We start from the raw sequence: 22,139 nt of genomic DNA, 5'->3' as shown, positions 1-22,139 counted from the left end.
AGAAACACACATAAAACAAGGTTATGCACTGATCAGTTGATGAAAACATTTGAGCAGAAGAGGCTGGCAGGAACCTAACCTAACCCTGCATATCGCCTAGAGCCTAGGAGCAATGTGTCAGTATTTGCTAATTCAGTGTTTGGAATGACTTTATAGAACATAACCACCGTGAATAATAAGAATCAACTGTAGTTTGGCTTTATAGATGATAACTTGTAGGAAACCACAAGATAAAGAAGAAGAAAACTGGTGCAGTTTGGGTGTAATGCTGACCCCAGATCTCCCACTGAGCAGCAATGAGAGAAAATCCAGAGCCAGGCCCCTGCCTAAAGCCTATGTGTGGAACTTCTTTCACCGCAGAGCAAAGCTACAGGAAGAAGCACACGATGGAGCAAAGAAGCTGAAGGATTGGCTTTGGGGACTGACAGGGGAAAAAATCTGGTTCCACACCCTGAGCCAATTATGTAGACATTGAATTTAGTGTCCTTGTGTATAAATGAGGGCAATAAATAAAACAGTAAAAAATAAATAACTAAAGCAGTAGTCCCCACTTAAAAGTAGAGGATATGTTCAAAGATCCCAGTGGATGCCTAAAACCATAGACCCAAACCCTATATATGCATTTTTTTCTCATATGCCCTGCAGTATCACCACACAGTACCAGAGTTAATCTGTCCTAGTTTTATGCCATAATAACTTCTCTGCATCACTACTTTAGTGTTTGGGGACCATTATTAAGTAAAAGAGGGTTATTTGAACATAAGCATTGAGGTAGAGCAAAAGTGCATCTGATAGTCAAGAAAGCTACTAAGTGACTAATGGGCTGGTAGCACATACAGTCTATTCACATCCTGGGCAGCACAGGACAGCATGGGATTTCATCATGCTACCTGGAATACTTAAATCTTATGAATTATTTCTGGGATTTTCTTTTTCTTTTTTGTTTTTGTTTTGTTTTGAGACAGGGTCTCAGTTTGTAGTTTGGGCTGCTCTTCAACTCACTATGTAGCCCAGGCTGGGAATCCTCCTGCCTCAGCCTCCTAAGTGCTGGGATTACAAGCATGTACCATGACATCCATCCTGAATTTTCCATTTAGGGCTGGGGATTTAGCTCAGTGGTTCCGCCGCGTGCCTCGCAAGCACAAGGACCTGAGTTTGATCCCCGGTACCAAAAAAAAAAAAAAAAGATCGGGAGCTGAATTTTCCATTTAATATTTTTGGACCGCAGTTGATCATAGGTAACTGAAACAATGCAAGGCAAAACTATGAATAAGAGGGCAGGCACTGTTGCACCTACTTCACAGATTGTTACGAGATCCAGTGAAGTAATACATGAATAGCATTCAACAGTGTGCTCCTTGGAGCCTAGTAAAGGCTCAAGAAACAAGCAGTTGTTGATGATATCAACACTCTAACCAGGGACCATCTTGGTAGCTCCCTAAAATAAAAATTATAAAACAGGACCCCATCACTACTACAACCATAAGCAGGACAAGAATACAGCACATCATGCCCTACCCAGTCCCCTAGGTACCAGCTCTAATGAATGCAAGAAAGGAATCAACTTTGTGTAAACTCATCCCACCCAACAATAAACCCATAAGAACTCTCCAGCTGGATACAACCTTATTAACCTACAAAGAGCTCAAACTATATTCTAATGAGTTGTCATGATCAACCCATAGAGAATTTGTATTCCCTGTTGCCCACTCTAAAAAGTCAAGGTGGAAAGAGATGATCATGCCTGCACATGGCTGCCACAAATGGTGTACAGGCACTGTGCTTGTACACGATGGTGTGGAGATCCAAGAATGGGCCTGTACATGGTTGCATGGAGTTGACTGTGTCTGTACACGGTAGAAGGAGATGACTGTGCATGGGCATGGTCACCTGGGGGGAAATGACTGTGTCTGCACATGGCTGCATGAAGATGACCACATATTACATGGTCATGTGGAAGGAGATGACCGTACATGTACACAGTCACCTGGAAGGAGATGACTGTGTGTGTACATGATTACATGGCTCTACAATGCATCTCCTCTCTGTAGAGCAAAGTGCAAATCACAACTCCAAGGAACCTGTGCTAGGCTTCAGAAAGTCTATGCAACTCCACCAAGATGATTCATCTGTAAGATCTGGCTTTAGAATTGATTCCCACTCCTAAGTTTTAGAACATCTAAATTCTCCCTCTAGTAAACCAACAGGTATGACCTAGTGGTTCCCCTTCCAAATCCTCAAGGCCCTGGCCAAGTATGTGCCCAAATTTTTGTTTTCCTCGTACTTGGGCTGCTGTCTTCCTGCTCAAGTTGGAATGACCTCCTCAAAGCAAGAGGACAAATTCCCGTGACCCCAGTGCCCAGGGCTGAGTGCCAAGGACTCATTCAGGTCACAGCTATTCCTCAACACATTATGGGAAGGACACTAAGTGCCTGGACAGGCTGTAGGATAATGGGCCTCCTCTCTCCTCCCCGATGATCCAACAGGAAAAAATACCGTGGCCACCAAGTCATCTGAATGGAATTTCTCTCCAACACTTAGGCACCCCGTCAGCCTGGACTCACAAAGTGAAGCACCTGGCTCTTTCTACGTTCCTGTCTTTACATTTCACATACTTCAACCCTGGTAATCCCTCCTTAAGAGCTCTGTGCTGTTGTCCAGTGAGGGAGCATGTTTGTTTTTGCAGCATGAGTTACAGCCACTTGAGGCCTTCCTCATAGGAGGTCTGACCGCGTCCCCGGCCTGACCCCAGCCCTTCCACAGGAAAACAGCTCTGCTCACAGGAACAGGCTCCTAGAACTAGGAAAGCATCCTGCTCTCTAGAGGCCAGGATACCTAAACTCACATGGGAAAAACAGAGCTGTGGCATTTCCCTCTTGTCAGCCATGCTTATCTCTCTCCTCTATGAGCAAAATTTGGCAATGTTTTATGGACACCGGTTGGACTTTTTTTTTAAGGACAACCGAAAGAATGCCAAGAAATGTCAGTAAGCTAGTAATAATGAGTCCCAGAACCCAAAGGCTGCCCAGTCATGTGGGCCTCAGTTTCCTCATCTGTAAAAGATGAGTTACTATATAACCATAAAAGATGATTATTATGTAATCCCTATCACCTTTTCCAGGGTAACAGTCAACAGCCATGCTGCCCAATATTATACAACAAGAGCATTTGTTTAATTATGATTGTAACACAAGTACACAGAAGAGTTTAGGCCTTTGTTTAACTTTGAGATTTGACTCGCCTTTATGCTTTGAATTCCATTTCTCTTTCCACCTAAGTCCTACCAGCCCTTCAAATCTCAGTCCAAACCATTTATTCTTTCTTTCAATAAATACTTGTGGCCAAATATTTATTCATAAGAGGTGCCAAATGTGTTAAGTAAAAAGGACACAATGATGAAGAGTACAGAGTTCCTGGCCTCAGGAAACTTTGCGATCCAGGGGAACAAAACAGCAATCACCATCTACATGCCAAGCACTATGTAAAGGGCTTTTTTTTTTATATTATTCATCACCTCAATCCTCCACAGCAACCCAGCAAGGAGGACTCCATCATCCTAATTTCTCACATGGGGAAATGAAGTTCAGATAGACTGAAATAACTTACCCAAGACCTCAAAGCTACAGAGTGGGAGACACGGATGGGAACTAGGTCATCCAGGAGAGGGTTGGCCTCTCAGGCCAAATGTGACCAGGTCAAAGGACTTTGTTCCCAGTGTTCCTTGCTGTTGACCCCACCCTACTAGAACCAATATATAAGACATCATGCAGTGAAGACTCTAAATTTATATATACATTTTATGCCTTATCTCCCCAGCTAAATTATAAATGCCTTCGACAGCCCAGCCTTTGCCATTTATTTCTTTGCATCCTAACACAGCCTGAGGCAAATGTGATGCTCAGGAAACATGTGACTGACTGAGGCCTGGCAGTACCCACACAAAGCAATGAAAAGCGCAGGCTCAAATTTTCATAATATGAGCACATACTAAGAAATGCAGTTTAGGAGCTTCCTAGTCCCTGTCACCACTTCCTCTCCATCCACACCATACAGTAGTAGAAAATTCCTAGAAAAACTTCCTTTCCTTTATTTAACAAACAGAAGCCATTAACCCAGAGCATCATCTTTATGCTCTAAGGAAGCCTATAGAAAATGCATTTTTGCAACCTGGCTCAGAATAAGATTCTTTGGTTTGAGTTTGGCCTCTCTGGTATAAAAAGCATCTGTTTCTTATCCTGTGGCACGTCTGGAATCCAAACCTTCTTTTTCATTCCAAATCCAAACCAGAGAAAAGCCACTATCACCTTGCAAACAGACCATTGCAATCTGCTTCTCAGACTCTTCCTGCATGAAATCACACCTCCAATCAGCATCACTTAAATCGACTTTTTTTGAGGATCTGCCAAAGGAATTTCTGCTTTCCTTTAAAAAGGTAAAAATGTTCCCATGCAGCCTCTGTCAGTCATTGGTTTTCAAACACACATCATCCCTTTCCATCCAGTACTTACTCTCTTCAGCAGGACCAAATAAACTCTCTCCTCAACTTTCTCCTTTATTCCCACATAGTTATTTATATCTGGAATATCTTTCTTTCTTAATCCACTGGACTACCTGCCCTCTCATTTGAAAAGGTCACTTTCAAGTTATTCTTTCCAGGAAGCTTTCTTCAAGCTCATGGCTGCAAGCTGGTGATTCTGCTGTGATCATTTGCTCACTAAGGCTCAATGATAAGCAAAGTTATTCATCTGCTAACTAGATCGAAACAGGGGAACAAAAACTCTACACTAAAACTACGCATCCAAAAAATGCAATGCAAGCTCTTTTAGGCGAGAACCTCAGTATTTTCTTCCTTTCTTTTTTTTTTTTCAGTACCAAGGACTGAACTCAGGACGTTGCGCTTGCAAGGCAGGCACAGTGCCACTGAGCTATATCCCTGGCCCTTGAGCCACAGTATTTTCTTCACATACACTGGTGTTTTGCTTTAAAAACTAATTATATTCAGAACATCTGGAAATCAGAGACCCACCACCCATAAATGCCACCATCCTAACATGATAATAAGCAATCTGGCATATTTACTTCAATCTTTCTTCTTATATATTTGTTGAATACAGTGCTGTAATCAGACAATGTGTGTAATTTGGGATCTTGCTTTTTTGAAAACAATACCTGAAGCACAGTTAGCTGTACATTCCAGAAAAGAACATTAACTCCATTTTTAATACCTGTTCAACATGATTCCAAGGTATTGTAACTAAACCATTTCATGACAGTTGAACACTTGGGGTATTTCCAATGTCTTGCTACTACTTACAGCTTTAAAGAATACTTTTATGAAAATAAAGTAAGATGATATAAGCATCATCAGTTTTGTTCTGAGCTACAGGATGCACATTTGATCTATATATGCGACTAATTCAGGAAATATTCTCACTTCTAAACTAACACTCTTTCCATTCTTAAACCAAATCCCCTTTTCAAGTTCACTGGATCACTGGAAAGTTCATCTTCCCTAATTTCTATTGTCTATGTATCTATTTAATAAATATTCCCAGAGCAACCCTTTAGTTTTTCATAAGTGATTTGCCTCTATGAACCTGCAACTGAATAAATAATAACCTTTGTCAGCTGCCTAATACAGAAAAAAAATAACAAATGTTCAGGGAAAAGAGGAAGAAGTTTGCATAATATTAGGTAAGAAGATTTTTACTGTAGCATTTGTGCAATTTTCTAAGCAAAAGATGCAGTTCTAAGGTTCTGGGGGGTGGGGAATTCTAAGTGGAAGAAATCATATTGTGAATACCTCTTGGGAGCTCACAATCCAGAACAATTGGTATAAAATAAAGATCCTTCTATAATGAAAACAAGAGCCTCTTCTTTATTTCATAACTTTGGATTTCAGGGCTAGCGTATTTTCTAAAATTACAGTACACTTTAGTAATTAAAAACATATATTAAATACAAGTTGCTATACTGGTTACCACAAGAGGCCAAGCATAATACAAATTCCCTGCATGGGGAAATCTTTTGTCCCTGGATAAATCTGAATGCTCTTGGAAGGGAAGACTGACAGCCTCAGAGAATGAACCTCTTAACTGATCCAAATGGTAAGACACAGCAGTGGGAATTTCACAGATACTTTCTTCTCAGTACGTTTCATCAGTCTTGGAGGGGCCCTCTTGGAGAACAGGGAAAAGAGCTTTCCAAGGTTTCCTTCCCCACTGCTCCAGAGAACACCCTATGAATTATGTTCCTTCTAATGACAGTGGTGCACTGTTTCTGTTAGGGTCATTATCACTTGATCTTAGCCAAAAGGCCGAGAAGCAATGTGTTAGGTTCATTATCAAGGTAAGACATCACACAAAGTTATCATATGGACATTTTTAGTCTTTACACAGCATCCGTCAGGTGAGTCAAGAATTGAGCAAGATCCATTTAAAATTATGTATATGAGGGGTGCACACACATATACATGCTTATAGATGTAAAAATACCTTTTATATTTGCACAAAAGGAGAAATACAAGAAACTGATCAGGGTAATTGCTATGGGGAGAGAGACTATGATCAACAGGGGAAGTAAGATTTTTCCCTGCACACGTTTCCATCTATCTATCTATCTATCTATCTATCTATCTATCTATCTATCTATCCATCTATCATCTATCTATCCATTTGCAGTGCTGGAGATCAAGCCCAGGGCCTTGTACATGCTAGTCAATTCCTCTAACACTAAGTTACATATGTAGCTGAAAATTTTTTGATATACTACCCTTCCAGAAAATAAAAATTGATTTCAGCTTGGTGTGGAGGACATTTGTAACCTCCCAACACTCTGGGAGGCTAAAGCACGAGGATCACAAGTTTGAGCCCAGGCTGGGCAACTCAAGTGACTTATCAAGACCCTGTATGGTATCAAAAAAAAAAAAGTGTTAGGGATGGATGTAGCTTAGCTCAGTGCAAAGGCCCTGGGTTCAATCTCCTGTACCAAAAAAGGAATTTAATTTCAAATGCTAACTCCCTTTGTGTAAAAAAAAAAAAAAAAAACTATAGGCACATGAATTTTGCAATATATGCATATTCTTCTTTTTCTGGAAGAATATACAAGGCATTATTAACAGTGGTTATCTTTGGACAGAGGATTATTTTTACAATTAAAAGATGAAATGCTTTTGCAAATGGAAAAATGTTAAGAAGTGGAAAAACAGTGTATTCAGTAAATGGTAAGTCAAGGAATATAAGTGACTTTTCATGTAAGCAGTCAGCAGTAATGCCACAATCTGTGCTGGTACACAGGAACAGACAAATCCCTGTCTCCTTGTGAAAGCATACCAGGTTATTGTTGTCAGGATCTACAGTATATTTGCCTGGAACTGTGGGCTCTGTGGCAGAGCACATGTAAAGATCTCAGAAAAAAGTCACTGACAAACTCCACAGACAGGCAGTGCTTCAGAAAGCCAGAAAACGAGAGTGATACACCAGTCTCTACAAATTAATACTTTTCCTAAATCCAAGTGAAAGGCAATATGTTCAAGTGGTATTAAGTAGTATTTTATTCTTAAGAACATTTGTACAAGCTTAAAACAATGCATCCAAAGGTTGAGGGCAAAGACCTTGTGCAAATTTAAGAGACTGATTTCCCCCCCAGGAAAATGCTTTAAGGTATTTACTGTAATTCCACTTTATCATCACGCCTAATGTTTGAACAGTTAGAATTCTTAGGTGCCCAACTGCAATAGCTATAACAAATTCATGTGTAATCTTCAATGGGCAAATACACTTGGGTTAAGAAAGCAAATCCATTTCAAAACAAGATAAATTTTTCAAAATAAATGGACTGGTTTGTCCTTAAAAGTCAAATATGAAGAAAAACAAATCTATCTGTACCAGTGGACTAGGTTGCTTTGTAGCTAGTTAGTATCTACTGCTAATTTTGAAACAAAATGCCACATTTAATTAGCCAGCCTCAGATTCTCATCCTGCCTGTGATGGGGGAAATGGCATTAAGAAAAAGACTCCCTGAGGTTCTATTAGTGCCCTAATGAGCTAGCAAGGGAGGGGGACGTTGAGGGTTGGGTTGGGGGACAAGGAAGTCAGTATTGGCAGACTGCCTTCAGAGTATGGGATGTGGGCTTCCTGGACAATGGGATGTTCTTAACTGCACACTATCTGGTCTATCTAGACACCACTGCTCGTACAAAGTCTTCTGCAAGAAGCAAATATACCAACACTCTCTTGCTCCTTTAAGGTATGAATTACATCTAAAAGGGAGAAAAATGTGTCATAAGATCACCTGGCCACTCTCCATGATTTCACGACCCACAACCAACAGATGGAAGGAGTATTGATTTTCAAAAGGCCAAAAGGGAGGTGATTCTGCAAACTCTCAACAGCTGAACTTGACACATCAACCCTTAAACATATCCTACAGCTTATTAGTTTTTAAATGCATAGGAAAGGGCCAGGGATTTAGCTCAGTGGTTCTGCCGCCTGCCTCTCAAGCACAAGGTCCCGAGTTCGATCCCTGGTTCCAAAAAAACCCCAAAAAACTAAATATATAGGAAAAGCATTGATCAGTGAGGGAAAAGCTCACATTTATCCAACCTAAGTCATTTCCGACTATCTTTTCTGGAGAGGGAAAGAGCAAACAGAAAGCTATGTCTTAAAGTCGCCCATCATATAAATACACTAAACAAAGGGAGAAGTGTGAACTAAATAATATAATGAGGCAGATCTGGAATTGGCTGAATTTGGATTCTATTTCCAAGCTTAGATAACATTTTTACCAACTGCCTGGACATAGGTCTCAAAGGGATTATATACAATTCAAAGCTAGACAGGGGCTCTAATTGAGATGACCATATGAGCTTATGAAATCATTTAGTCAACTGAAAAAGCTGGGTCAAATCTAAATAATCTAATTCTTGAAAACAAGGAAGATGAGAGTTTGGACTGCTCTCGTTTGTTCAGGTATACTATTTGTGAAACACTTTGGCCGTCTGGTTGACTACAAGGTCAGTGGGTCAACACACTGTGATGTAATTATCAGAAAGCTAATTAGATTTCAGGCTCTGGTAAGGTAAGTCTAGATAAGATCTAGGGCACAGTGATGTAATCACCTTGCCCTCTGTGCTTGACTCTGTGTTGAGACATTCTGGATTCTGTGTTCAGGCGTGGGGACTGTATTTTAAGATGTCCCAGACAGGGCCTACCATGCATGAGGGCCTAAGCTCAATCCTAGCATGGCCAAAAGAAAGAGGCCCCAGACCAACTTAAAGAGGGTCAGGATGATGAGATGACACAAGAATCCATGTCACATGACAAAGAGTCCAAGAACCAAAGGAACCTTGCATTTACATGATGGTTACATGATAGAGCCACTGCCTGTGGTTCTCTGAAGGGGGAGGTGTCACCTGGGAGGGAGTGGCTGAAGTCAGGATAACACCATATGGTCAAGATGCTGGATGGCCATTTTTTGGGTACGATTCCTCTGATACACTCTAATTTCCCCTGATGAGTGCTTGCATCCCTCGCTTATGGCCCCATCCTCTGGAGACACAGGTGGGGATGTGACTAGGCTTGGCCAATCTGGGTATTACACATTCTGGTGGTAGTGACCAGTGCTTGATGGGAAGCTGACCAAGCTGGCCTTTTCAGCTGGGGTTCTGAGAAAATAGGAAGCAAACCCAGAGCTGGTAGCCCTCATGCTACTATGAGGAGCAGCTTGACAGATGTAAGGGCCCACAGAGGCACAAGCAGAGCAGAGAAATAGGGCAGGGCTACTGTCCTTGAGCCAGCTAGCCCTCAAGATGACCTACGCTTGTACTTCTCAGTACAAGAGGTTAGGACCCTTCCCACCACAGGATTCAATGTGCTACAGACCTAGAAAAAAGAAGAAAACACGAATAGAAAAGTTTGGGAATATGGCAAGGAGGCAGACCCTGAGCTAGAGAAAGTTTGGGTAGGTCTTATTTAGATTCAAAACAAACAATTGTGAGGGAAAAATTATGAAGTCAGGAATGTATCCTGTAATCTCAGCTAGTCAGATGGCTAAGGGAGGAGAATCACAAGTTAAGGCCAGACTGGGAAACTTAGTAAGATGCTGTCTCAAATAAAATTAAAAAGGACTGGGGATGTAGCTCAGTGGTAGAGCACTTGCCTAGCATGTATTAAGGCCCTGCATTCAATCCCCAGTACTGAAGGAGAGACAGAGATAGAGAAGGAGACAGAGACAGAGACAGAGAGACGGGGTGTGGGGGGTGTATTAGGGAAAATGGAGTACTGACTATCTGCTGATTTTTAGGCTTGATATAATATTGTGGTTATGTTTCTTTAAACAGTTACTTACTGAAGGCTGGGGATTTAGCACAGTGGTTTCGCCGCCTGCTGCGCAAGCACAAAGACCCAAGTTCGATCCCCAGTACCAAAAAAAAAGAGTTACTTGGTGAAATGTTTATGAAGTAAACAATATGATATCTGGGACTGTCTTTACAATAACCCAGTGGGGTTGGGGGAAATGGGTATCCATGAGCTAATGCCTTTTGCATCACGGTGGCTGAATGTCATTGTCCTACTTTCCCTAACTGTGTGATGTTTAAAATTGTCCACAATAAAAAATTTAAAAACAAGAGAAGAAAAGTAATGTGTAGCTTCTCCCCTATCCTCTCCCAGCTCAAAGGAAAAAATGGGATTTATTTGGTAAAAGTGAGCACTTGAGGACTGGGGGGTGTAACTCTGTGGCAGAGCATGTTCTTAGCATGCTCAAGGTCCTGGGGTCCATCTCCAGCACCAAAATAAATAAATATAAATTAAGCACTTGATTGATTCTTCAAAGAGAGGGTCTAGAATTACGCTAAAAAATAGGGGTATGTCATCAAATCAACAAATGACAAGATACTATTGCTATCTTAGTAAGAAACTAAAGAGAAACCAGGTTACATGATTTATCAAAGAATTGGGTGCTTTGGAATGGGAAAGGATGTCCAAAGAAGTAAAAAGGCTAAGAATTCCTCTCTCTTATAATCTGAATAGCCATAAATTGTGGAATGAAATACCCAAGTGCTTGGGATAAATCCTTAATTGGCATCTACTATGCACCAGGTACCATTCTAAGCACTTTTCAATTTTTAACTTTTTTAACCCTAACAGCAACCCTATGAGTACTGCTCTCTCTGTTTTACTGACCAGAAAACTAGAGACACAGAAATTATGTAATGCCACAAGGTTACAATGCTAGAAAGTGAAAGCCAGGATACAAACTTAGATCCAGAATGTTCTTTCTTCATTCACCATGCAGTGTACTTTAAATATTCACTTACAATAATAATGGAGTATTTCTGAAGGTCCATGGCTATAAACAATTGTTAAGGTTGCAGTCAAGTTCATCCCCAGGGCTGAAAAATGCTGCACACACACTTCTATTCACGCCCATTCGCAGTTTCCAGGGTCGTGCTGTGATTTTTCCTTATTGCACATTGGTCCACCCAATCTTTATATTTCACATCAGACCCTGAAAAATGAGTAACAGATGAGGCAGCTGCACTGAGAGCCACCACAATCAAAAGAAAACTGTCTTGACCTGATGTTAAATGAAAAAAGGCAACATCTTTGGATTTTTGGGTTTTGTTTTTTTTGTTGTTTTTTTTTGGTACCAGGGATCAAACTCAGGACCTTGTGCTTGCAAGGCAGGTGGCAGAGCCCCTGAGCTAAATCCCCGACCCAACATCTTTGGATTTTAAGGAGACTAAATCCATTCAGATTTGGATATAGACCCAAAAAGACAAATAAAAAACTGTAGAACTCATGCAACTAAGAAAACAAAGTGACAACCCTTCCCCTAGAAGTGCAAGACTAGCCAAACTCTGCTTTGTGACTAGTCGATAACAACCCACGATAAAAGCATCATTAACTATGAAAACATTACTTGAATTTACTTGTAATTGGCATCTATCTGGAAATATTACCATGTGCAGTAGGGACAAGTGAGTGACAGATTTGATAGAAGGGAATGCTGAATGTTAGACTTAAATTGTTTTTTAAAAAGGACTTCCCAACACATAGCTCATACAAAAATTACACTGTCTATCTGGTCTAAGAGTTATGACCAGCAAGCAGTAGAAAAATTCATATTGCTTTTAATCACAGATGCCCCAGAACAAAAGTTTCCATTGCAGGCTTCACTCCAGAATAACAGCACTCAAGCAACTTTCAATTACTATACTTCTTCCTTGTCATAAAGCAGAAAGCACATGTTTGAGATTTTACTGGAAGTTAGAACAGCCGTTTCTGAAACCCTCATAAAAGGGAGGACTGATTTAGTCCTAGGATCTCGGCAGGATACCTGAAGTTCAATTTTGTCTCTGAACAAAAGCACTAAAGCAGCCCGCAGGCTTTGCATAGGATGAAGGGGAGTTGGAGGCACTTCACTGGCTGAACTAAAAAAAGCCAAATCATTAAAAAGGCCCTTAGAAACCACCACCACGGAAAGGCAGCAATCGAAAAGAAGTTCAGGCTCTCCTGTCTTCCACGTAATAGCAAATGTGTTAAGCAGTTAAACTACTATTTTATTTCAGAGTGTTCTATGCATACCAAGAGTGGATCCATACTGAAGAGAATGTTCAGCCCCCTCCTCTTCCATAAGCGTGTTTGATGTGAACATTTTTTAAGATACAATTTCATGAACAGAAAGGGTTGAGTTGATTTAAGGGAGGTCAGCCAAGCTCTTTCATCCAACACTGTGACCCTGGATCTAATCATCAGTTCTCTTTGCTTCACTTCTCCAACTCTTAACATACTTTGAAAAGTTACAACGCTTAATATTCACTGATTACAAGTTGCTGGAAGAGGACATATGCATGCATTTTGAGTTCCTTGGAAAAAAAGATGCTAGAGAAATGTACATTATTTATGAAATAAAAGCATGGAATGATAGGTCTGTATGTGAAACTTTTAATGGACTAAGACAGTTGATATTTTAAAAAGGGAAAAGTTGGGCTTTTTCCTATTTTTGAACACAGAATTACAGGGCAATGCACAAGAAGCTACTGGGACATCCATTTGCTCATTTCAGTGCCTTCAAAATGCTCATTAAGGGCTGGGGTTGTAGCTCAGTGGTAGAGCACTTGCCTACATGCCTAAGGCCTGGGTTTAATCCCCAGTACCACAAAAAAAAAAAAAAAAAAAAAAAAAGAAGAAGAAGAAAAGAAAGAAAAGAGACAGACAGGCTGGGTATGGGTATGGTGCTGCACCTCTGTAATTCCAGCACTCAGAAGCTGAGGAAGGAGGACTTACCATGAGTTTGAGGTCAGCCTGGCTATATAATGAGTTCAAGGCCAACCTGAACTACCTAGCAAGGCAAAGAAAGAAAGAAAGAGAGAAAGAGAGAAAGGGAAGAAGGAAAGTAGGAAAGAAAGACAGAAAGAAAGACAGAAAGAAAGAAAAAAAGAAAGAAAGAAAGAAGGGAGGGAGGAAGGGAAAGGAAAGGAAGAAAAAAAGAAAGAAAGGAAAGAAAAAAAGAAAGGAAGGAAAGAACTACAAGAAAACACCCACAACCTGTACAGAGGACATATAATGCAATTCAATTAAAGTTCTAATGGCTAAAATAATTCAACACTAAAAATCAAGCTATGTAACAGCAAAAATGCACATTTCAACACACATGATCCAGGAACTATCATGTTTTCAAGTTAATCTAAAAGTTACATGCTGGCTTTCTGTGATATTCTCCAATTTCTCTGCACCTCAGCACTGATCACCTACCCCTCTGCCTGGCTGGTTTCTGTCCTCAAGGAGCTTACACTCTATCAAAAAAGACAGAAAAATTTTAAACAGCTGTGCATAGGATTTCTAAGAGCTCGCAGAACAATCTACCTAGAGGGAAAAGACAGAAAAATGCCACATTGTGCCCCATAAATATGTACGATTACAACATCTGGAGAGGTATCTGAAATTAATGAAGCTCTCAGAACATCCAGGACTTGTAAATCTTGTTATGAAGATGGCTGGCTGATCAAGATGACTCTGATAACCCTTCAGAATCAGATGAACTAATAAGTGAAGAAATGTGTGAGAATTATGTAAAAATCTATTAAGCAGTGAAAATGGAATCCCTGATAGAAACTAGTATGAAATAACTTAAAAACCTAAAAAAGGGACAAGGGTATAGCTCAGTGGTAAAGTGTGTGCTTATTAACATATGCAAGGCCCTGGGCTGAATCCCCAGCACCAAAATAAATAAATAAAATAAAATTTTAAAGAAAGACAAGAAAGCTCCTAAAGGAGGGATACCAAGAAGCCCCATACTAAGCCAAATGGGAAAAAAGGGAGAACACTGCATATTGCAGAAAGGCAAATCCAGCAGAGTCCTGTAGCACAGGTGATAAGACTAGGCTGGTGAAGACCCAATGTAGTCTAGAGTGTGGATTTGACAACAAAGGCTTTAAAAAACCATTGAACCAAGGCGTGGTGGTCAACACCTATAATCCCAGAACTCTGCAAGGCTGAGCCAAGGAGGATGGCAAATTCAAACCCAGCCTAGCCAACTTAGCAGATCTTATCTCAAAAATTTAAAAGGGCTGGGGACGTAGCTCAATTCCCAGTGCTGAATATAATGCTTAAAAATTTTTTAAAAAGAGAGAACCGGGCCGGGGATTTAGCTCAGTGGTTTCACCACCTGCTGCGCAAGTGCAAGGACCCGAGTTCGATCCCCGGTTCCAAAAAAAATAAAAAATAAAAATAAAAAGAGAGAACCATTGAAGAATTCTTCAGCAGCAGGATGACAAGATCAGGGTGTGCTGCTGCTGCTTCTCCTTTTTTCCACGCTGAGGGATCAAACTCAAGGCTTCAAGATATGCCAGACAAGCACTCCACCATTGAGCTACAACCCCAGCTCAGAGATGTGTTTCTGAACTTGTCATTCCATACTGGAAAAAGTTTAGAGCAGTGCTGCTCAAGGTGGAGTCTAAGGACCAGTGCTTGTCTGAGTTGTTCATCACTGGTCCACAACAAGGTTAACTACAGAAATGGTGAGCGCACACTTAGAAATGCTTACAACAGCAGCTCAACAAAACAGTGATAGCCAAGCTTGTGATCAATGGCTCGCTCATCTTACTGAACAGGAGAGTGACCAGGTTTGTATGTGTTCAGCTCATGTGGGGAATCATTTGTGGCTCAAGGAGCATAACAGTCATGTGGAGCTGGACGATGCATCAGTGTGTGACTGGCAAAAAATGAAAAGGATCCTTAGTTAGACCATGTGAGAAGCTCAGGTCTAGAGAACTATTTCAGGATTAGAAGCAGTGACCCCTGGGAGAAAGCTGTTGGTAGGCAGTGGTCCTGAGGAAATATGAGCTCAGGCAGTGATAGTAGGAATGGAAAGATGAGATCAGAATTGAGAACTACAAAAGAGGTCAAATTAACAAGACTTGGTACCTTCAGGATGTGAGGGTTGGAGGAGAATCGAGCATGGCTTTTCGGATTTAAGAACTCTTATCTACTTTGAAAATAATGGAAGATATAAAACAACAGTATGTAAGAGTTTCATGAAAATCAAAATTCACAAAAAGACTCTAAACTCACAGCCATTTTCTGAGTGTCTTTGAACCAGCACAATGGCAAATTAATGAAATACAGAAAACTAAGTACCCTGGTGGTTAACACCATGTGCCACTGAGAATTTAGATTGTAAAGAAAGAAAACAGAACTCATACCAAGTCTATGGTCTCCCCCTGAAACGAAGTCATGTGGTCAGGAGCCATATCTAGCTCAGAAAGGGCAGCTGGAGCCCCAGAAATCCCAAGCCCTATTAGAAAAAAGGAAGAGCCTCAAGGGACCTCTTCATCCTCTGTCTCAGCTATACACAACACAAAGCCTCTTTCCTCCTGTTTGATATTAAAACAGGCCTTACACCAAAAGGAAAGGGTTTGGGGAAAATCGATGACCCTAATCTCAAAACTTACAGCTCCTACGTGCTCTGGTTTACATCGCAACCCACATAAGAAGACAAATCAACCAAGAGCAGTGGACAGCCGCTGACTAGAAGATGAGGATTAATCCAGCAATGGCTACAAGATCGAGCAAACCCATCCTACAGCATTCCAAGGCTGGGAAGGGAGGCTGCTTGGTGGCCACACCATGGCTCCGTGAGGGGTGGGGTTCTCCTGCTCCAGAGGAGGCACATCCATTTCCCAAGGGAAAGAGCAGATGGGGTCAGTCACAGACACGCCTAATGGCTTTGGCAAACCATAAAATGATCACCAAGTGCATGATTTCTCTCAAAAAGGGTGCCTGACTGCCTTTAAGTTGTTACCTTTATCATGCTTACAATGATCTTGAATTTCACTGGCAAATGTAAACAGGGAGCTCAGTAACTGTCACTAATCTCCCAGAATTTTAAGAAACAGTATTATTTTATATTTTTTTGCTTTCATTGTTTCGTTCTTCAAAGTCTTTCTCCTCAATTATAATCTCTTGCTGGGCAATTCTTTCAACTCCTTCATCATATCCCCTTGTAAAAAGCCTTGGTTTGAAAAGTGAAAAAAACCCACATCTCATAACAGTTTTGCAATTCTGTGATATGATACAGTCCAAAGGCTCAAGCTGTGAAAAGGATTGGTAAATTGTATGATCATTTATTAACAAAAGTAACAGCATTTATTGAGCACTCACTATCTGCCAGGCACATGTATATTATCTCGCTATATCTTTATGACAATCCTATAAGGCAGGTGCTGTTATCGTCCCCACTTTACACATAAGGAACTTGTGACACAGAGATGAGTATCTTGCTGAAGGACCCACAGCTAATAAACAGCCGAGCATTATCTGCACTCAGGCAGGACTAAAGAACCTACATTTGTAGCCACTAAAATGCTTCACTACATAGTTTTCTATGTAGTTTAGATTTAAAAACACATTACAAACCTGAGTGTGATGGTACACATCTGTAATCCCAGCTACCTGGAAGGCTGAGGCAGGAGGATCACAAGTTCAAACCCAGCCTGGGCAACTTAGTGAGACCCCATTTCAAAACAAAAAATAAAAAGGACTGGAAATGTAGCTCAGTGCAAAGGCCCTGGCTTCAATGCTGAGAACCACAACCCCCCCACACACACACATTACAAGTAATGAAACAAAGAAGATGTCTCTCAAGGAACACTGCTTTTATATATTAATTGGACTGGTTGTTTGTTTTGGTTTGCAGTACTGGGGACTGAACCCCAGCAGGGCCTTTGAACTGAGGGCAACATCCCCAGCCCATTTTTTATATTTTTATTTTGAAACTGGGTCTCGCTGTGTTGCCAAATTTCCTAGGCTGGACTGAACTCACAATCTTCCTGCCCCAGCTCTCAGAGTGCTGGGATTACAGGTGTGTGCCACCACACAGGGATGGACTGTTGTCTTGGGACTGGTCCCAATCCTGGAAAGAGTGACTGGCTGATGCCTTATGAAAGGAAGGCAGAGACCTCTAATTTTCAAAATTTTGCCTTTTTTCCATGTTTTACCACCTTAAAAGTGAATAAGAAGAGATGATAAAATTGATCCTTTACTGGCTTGGGTATTCCGATTTGAGAAAGAATAGGAGAAATAGAGCTCTGAGGGTGGGTTAACACCAAATCTTGTTCCATCCAAAGAGCCAAAGGGACTCAGATGAATTCTAGGCCACGCTTCTGATTTAGTCTGAACCAAAAGAACCATCCAGAACAGTTAGGCCAAGAAGCCCACACAGAGTCCCTTGCAGGATGGATTCACTTTCTTTAGTCAATCAAGTAGACCAGAATACTGGACCACAGCCCCCTGACTTTGCTACTCTTTCCACCCCAACTTCCTCTTCCTCTTCCTGTCAAGAAGAAGGTTCTGGGACCAAGTCAGAGCCCAATAAACCTGTCCAGAGGGAGGTCAGTGGTCTGCACCCTTTGATGTCAGTGTACCCACAGTGACCAAATGTTTTCCATCAGGCATCGAGCCCAGGCATAGCCTGTCCCCTGGCTTTAAAACCAAAACTAGTGCTCGCTTCTGTGATCCAACAGTGGCTCTTGGATATGGTGCCTCTGGACAACTCAGTAACTTATATTCATCTAAAAGGACAGACCAAATCCCAAAAGGTCCAATCTTCACCACTTACCAACTATTCATCACATTGTCTCTTCAGAAATCTGAAAAAGGTCCACCAACCTACTTATTAAAACAAGCCTAACCGCTTGAACTTCAGGATTATAGGTTTCCTGACAAAACTGCTCTTAAAAACACATGCAAAGTTCTATTATCATCTAATTACAATGTATATACAGCTCTATAATAATGTGTGTGTTCTGGAATAAAAAAAAGTTTCAATGTCTTTTGTCTACCACTGAAACAAGCAGAAACAAGACAACCTTCCATATAAAATTTAAAAAATAAAGATCCCAGAATCCCTTCACACAGCCTTTATACATCTCCAATGGAGGTGAGAGGAGCGAGGCAAAATGCAGGCAGAACATATATGGTCATCCCCAGACTTTCTTACTATATAAAGGAGAAATTAATAAAAGAAGAAAAAAGAAATACCACACAGCATTTTCTTTCCCCACCATAATTTTTCAATTTTCTTTAGAGAAATGCCAGCCAATGACTAATTAGAAACATATCCTTTGTTATCCCAATGGGAAGATGTACACAAATAATTTTAAAGAACACATGTTAATGAGAACTTAAAAAAAAGAAAAGAAAATGTAATCTGGAACTCTGGTTTCTCTTCAGTGTAAAACAAAATTCCCTTCTTTAAAACTATTCTTATTGTTAGTGAAACAACACAGAGAGAGTCCAACAACAAAAAGTTAAGTGTCCACCCAGCCAGCACCCTCAACTGAAGGTGCCCTGTTCTTATGATGAAATTAGCACCAAAATCTCAGACTTCTATGAACCCTGAATTCAAACAAGACAGACAAAAACTCAGTTACAGAAGAGGAATTCGTTTTACATCTCTTTGTTTTCAAGGGGGAAAAATAATTCCTTTCAAAGTGAGTACATAGCTTTTGCAATTTTCAACACTGTGTTTTCCATAAGAAAACCAGCTGGAGCCTTTTTTGTGGTACCAGGGATCAAACTCAGGATCTTGTGCTTGCGAGGCAGGCGCCGTACCACTGAGCTAAATCCCCGGCCCTGGAGCCTTTTTACCTGGTATATAACACCATGAATGAGAATATTTCTGGGATCAAATCTTGACTGCCTATTCACCAACATAGAGAGCCAGAAGCCACCTGCTTAAAAAGTGGTTTGGTTTTAGAGAATGAAGAGAACTATCAGATATGAGTCTGAGCAAAAAACAAATTTGAGGGGCTGAGGATGTAGCTCTGTGGTAAATGCATGCTTAGCATGCACAAGGCCCTGGATTCCATCCCCAGCCCCATAAAAATTGTTTTAATTAAAATAAAATTTTAAGATGCTAACACACCACGGTTTCAGCACCTACAGCATTCCGAGCTGTGTCTTGAAATGCCAGCCTGCCCTGTGTTAACCAGGTGCTCCTCTTGGTGGAATGAGCATCAAGCCAGGGTCACAGAACACTTTTTTTCATGCAAAGGGTCTGGTCAGGGAAAAGAGAATCAGGCATGGCCTATGTCGTATCAAATAAGCTCCTTTTTAGGAAAAACCCTTAAGTATTTCCAAAAAAACCTGATGGCTCCATATTTTAATGTTCCAGCAATTTTATTTCTCCATCTGTAAGAAACACAATAATGTTTCACAACTCACTGTATATTTTCAAATGCTAGAAATCATTTGTATTGCCCCATAAGGACATGATTTTAAACATACTTTTGTCTACAACAGAAAATGGCCATAATGATGAAAATATTTTTTGATAAAACACTTTCTGAACATTATTTCTCCCCAAAAGGATCATAACAACAACTACCAAGGAAAACAAAGGATTCTCATATTTTGAAGCAAAAAGTACTAACCATGCATATTCATAGCTTATCAAGCATATAAATCAAATACAGTAGGGGCAAGATAACCTATGAAGTGGTTAAAATGCTGTCTTGCCTCTATGTGGTTAGTGAACCCATGTTTTTTCAATGCTAAATTTACAAACTGTATTTGTTAAACTGTATTTCATACTTTAAATCTCAAGTCTGTACCTTACACTGCTTTGGGATGATTTACTCGAGACATTTGGGGTCACAGTATAAGTTTTTTGCTCTCACTAAATCTAAATCATGCTTCTCAAAAGATTCTGTACACATAAAAGAAACACATGGCATGTGTTACCAATCCTCCCTAGAGGAACCTAAACACCCTCAGAGCAGCCTTTCTCCTGTCCATCCATAAATTGAGATTCTCCTCCAAAAAGAAAGGGACTGGATTCACACACTGCATGAGACACAAACTAATTAACCAAAAGAGCTCCAAACTTTTTCTGTTACCATTCATTGCCAAATGTCCTGAATTTGTTTTGTTGAAACAAACGTTTTCAACCAACAGATACACTAAAAAAATCAAACTAATTTCAGCAGTAAATTGGGAGGAATGAAGTTGACAGCGAAGTATGAATTTCCCCAAATCTTTTTTCCAGTCAATCTACATCTAAGGGATCAGTTCTACATTTAATTCGAAGTATGCCAGGACAACAGTGGCCCACCAGGAAACTAAAGGATCTACAAGGGCCGGGCTGTTCCTGGGCCTGGGAGGATTGCTGGACAGCCAGACAATGAAAAGCTCCCCAGAGGCCACTAATTCAGGCCCGGGGGCTGCGCAGGGGGCTAGAGAAAGAAGAAGGGGAAGAGAGCTTCTTTTCTCGACCAAAGCCACGATCAGCAGCTGGCTCCTCGGGACAGGGTGGCCTGACCTCGGGACTCGGCCTCTAGGTCCCTACTCACCGGGGAAGGGGCCCCAGGAAAGAATGGAAACTTCCTGGTTTGGGCATTATGGGTAGGGGGCAAAACGGCCTCCCCCAGCCATTACAGGTATCCACTGGAGTCAAGTGACCGAGGAAGGGGCCCCTTTCCGCACCTCTGCTGTGGGTGGGTGGGGTCACAGAGTAGGGACCCCACAGGACAGCCACCCTTTCGAGAGGCTCCCAACATACGGGGTCACGGGGCTCTTGGAGCCACAGTTTAAACCGGGATCCGGCTGAGGGGGAATAAGGGGCGTCAAAGTTCCCAGCGCGGGCGCAGCCTGGCACCGGCACCCAGGAGTTGCCGCAGCGCCCCAATCCGGAGGGGTCCCGCGAAGGGGGTACAGGCGCGGGGGGGGGCGCCAAAATGGAGAAGGAGGGCGGGGGACAGCAGAGTTGGGGAGGCGAGGACCCGGCCCCCAGGAGGGGCTCCCGAGGCCAGGGGCGCGACAGGCCCGCGCGGCTCACCTTCCTGTGCTTCTCCTTGTAGGGAAGCGCCAACCACGGCATGTCCCGCACGAAGTCCTGCCACTGCCGCTGGTCCTGGTCCGAGGACACGAAGACGATCTCCAGGCGACGCCGTGGGTCAGGCTCCGCGGCAGCCCCGGCCCCCGGCCCCGGCCCAGCCCCGGCCCCGGGCCCGGCCGCCGTGTCCCCCCGCAGGCGGCTGTAAAAGGCGGCCAGGCTGGCGCTGAGCTGCGCGCAGGGGGCGCTCAGGCTGCAGCCGAAGTAGAGCCCGAGCAGCGAGATGCCGCGGGCGCCCAGCGAGTGCACGTCCACTTCTTCACCGCTGCCCGTCACTAGCTTCTCTCCCAGCAGCTCCTCCAGGAAGCCCGACATCCTGGCCCACCGCAGCCCCGGCACGCGGGCGGGCGGGCAGGCAGGCGGCTGCTACCCGGTTCCCTGGGTCAGCGCGGCGGGAGGAAGCAGCGGCGGCGACGGCAGCAGCGGGGTGCGTGCGAGAGCAAAGCCCGCCCGCTCGGCCCCGCCCTCCTCCCGCCCTGCCCCGCCCCCGTGGCCCCCCGTGGCTCCTGGCCAGGGCAGGGTCCGCCCAGGCGAGTCCTCGCGATGTGCGCCGGGGCTCAGGCTTACGGTGCGTGCCCAGGGTGAGAAACCTGACCCGAAATCCCTGCAGTGACCAGCTGCCCGGGTTCTAAGCGTTAGGCAGAGGGGTCCGCTGAGCCAGCGCTTTCGGAGGGTGCGGGCCGTGCTGAGAGCCACACGACTGCCCCCATTTCCTCTCTCTTCTCCAATCCTAAATTCTCTCC

The 22,139-nt window shown here is 42.5% G+C and overlaps 1 protein-coding gene across 6 annotated transcripts in view; it reads right to left on the bottom strand.

Annotated features, from left to right (window-relative positions):
* The window catches only part of Nxn (nucleoredoxin), a 142,326-nt gene extending 120,483 nt beyond the window's left edge, over positions 1 to 21,843 (bottom strand). For 2 of the 6 annotated variants that reach the window (XR_002386950.2, XR_002386951.2), the window contains exon 1: positions 21,340 to 21,843. Coding sequence is in view for 4 of the 6 variants with exons in the window: in XM_021238215.2 (XP_021093874.1) it covers positions 21,340 to 21,711 (372 nt within the window). In the remaining 2 variants the exon portion in view is untranslated. The remainder of the gene's footprint in view (positions 1 to 21,339) is intronic. The other 4 variants (XM_021238215.2, XM_087191957.1, XM_021238214.2 and 1 more) reach the window with 4 other exon arrangements.
* Between the last annotated feature and the right edge of the window lie 296 nt (positions 21,844 to 22,139).

This window comes from Heterocephalus glaber, unplaced genomic scaffold, assembly GCF_053883595.1.
Source record: "Heterocephalus glaber isolate CG9 unplaced genomic scaffold, H.glaber_assembly_v1.0 deba00001564, whole genome shotgun sequence".
Lineage (NCBI taxonomy): Eukaryota > Metazoa > Chordata > Mammalia > Rodentia > Bathyergidae > Heterocephalus > Heterocephalus glaber.
This window is presented reverse-complemented; position numbering and strand designations above follow the sequence as displayed.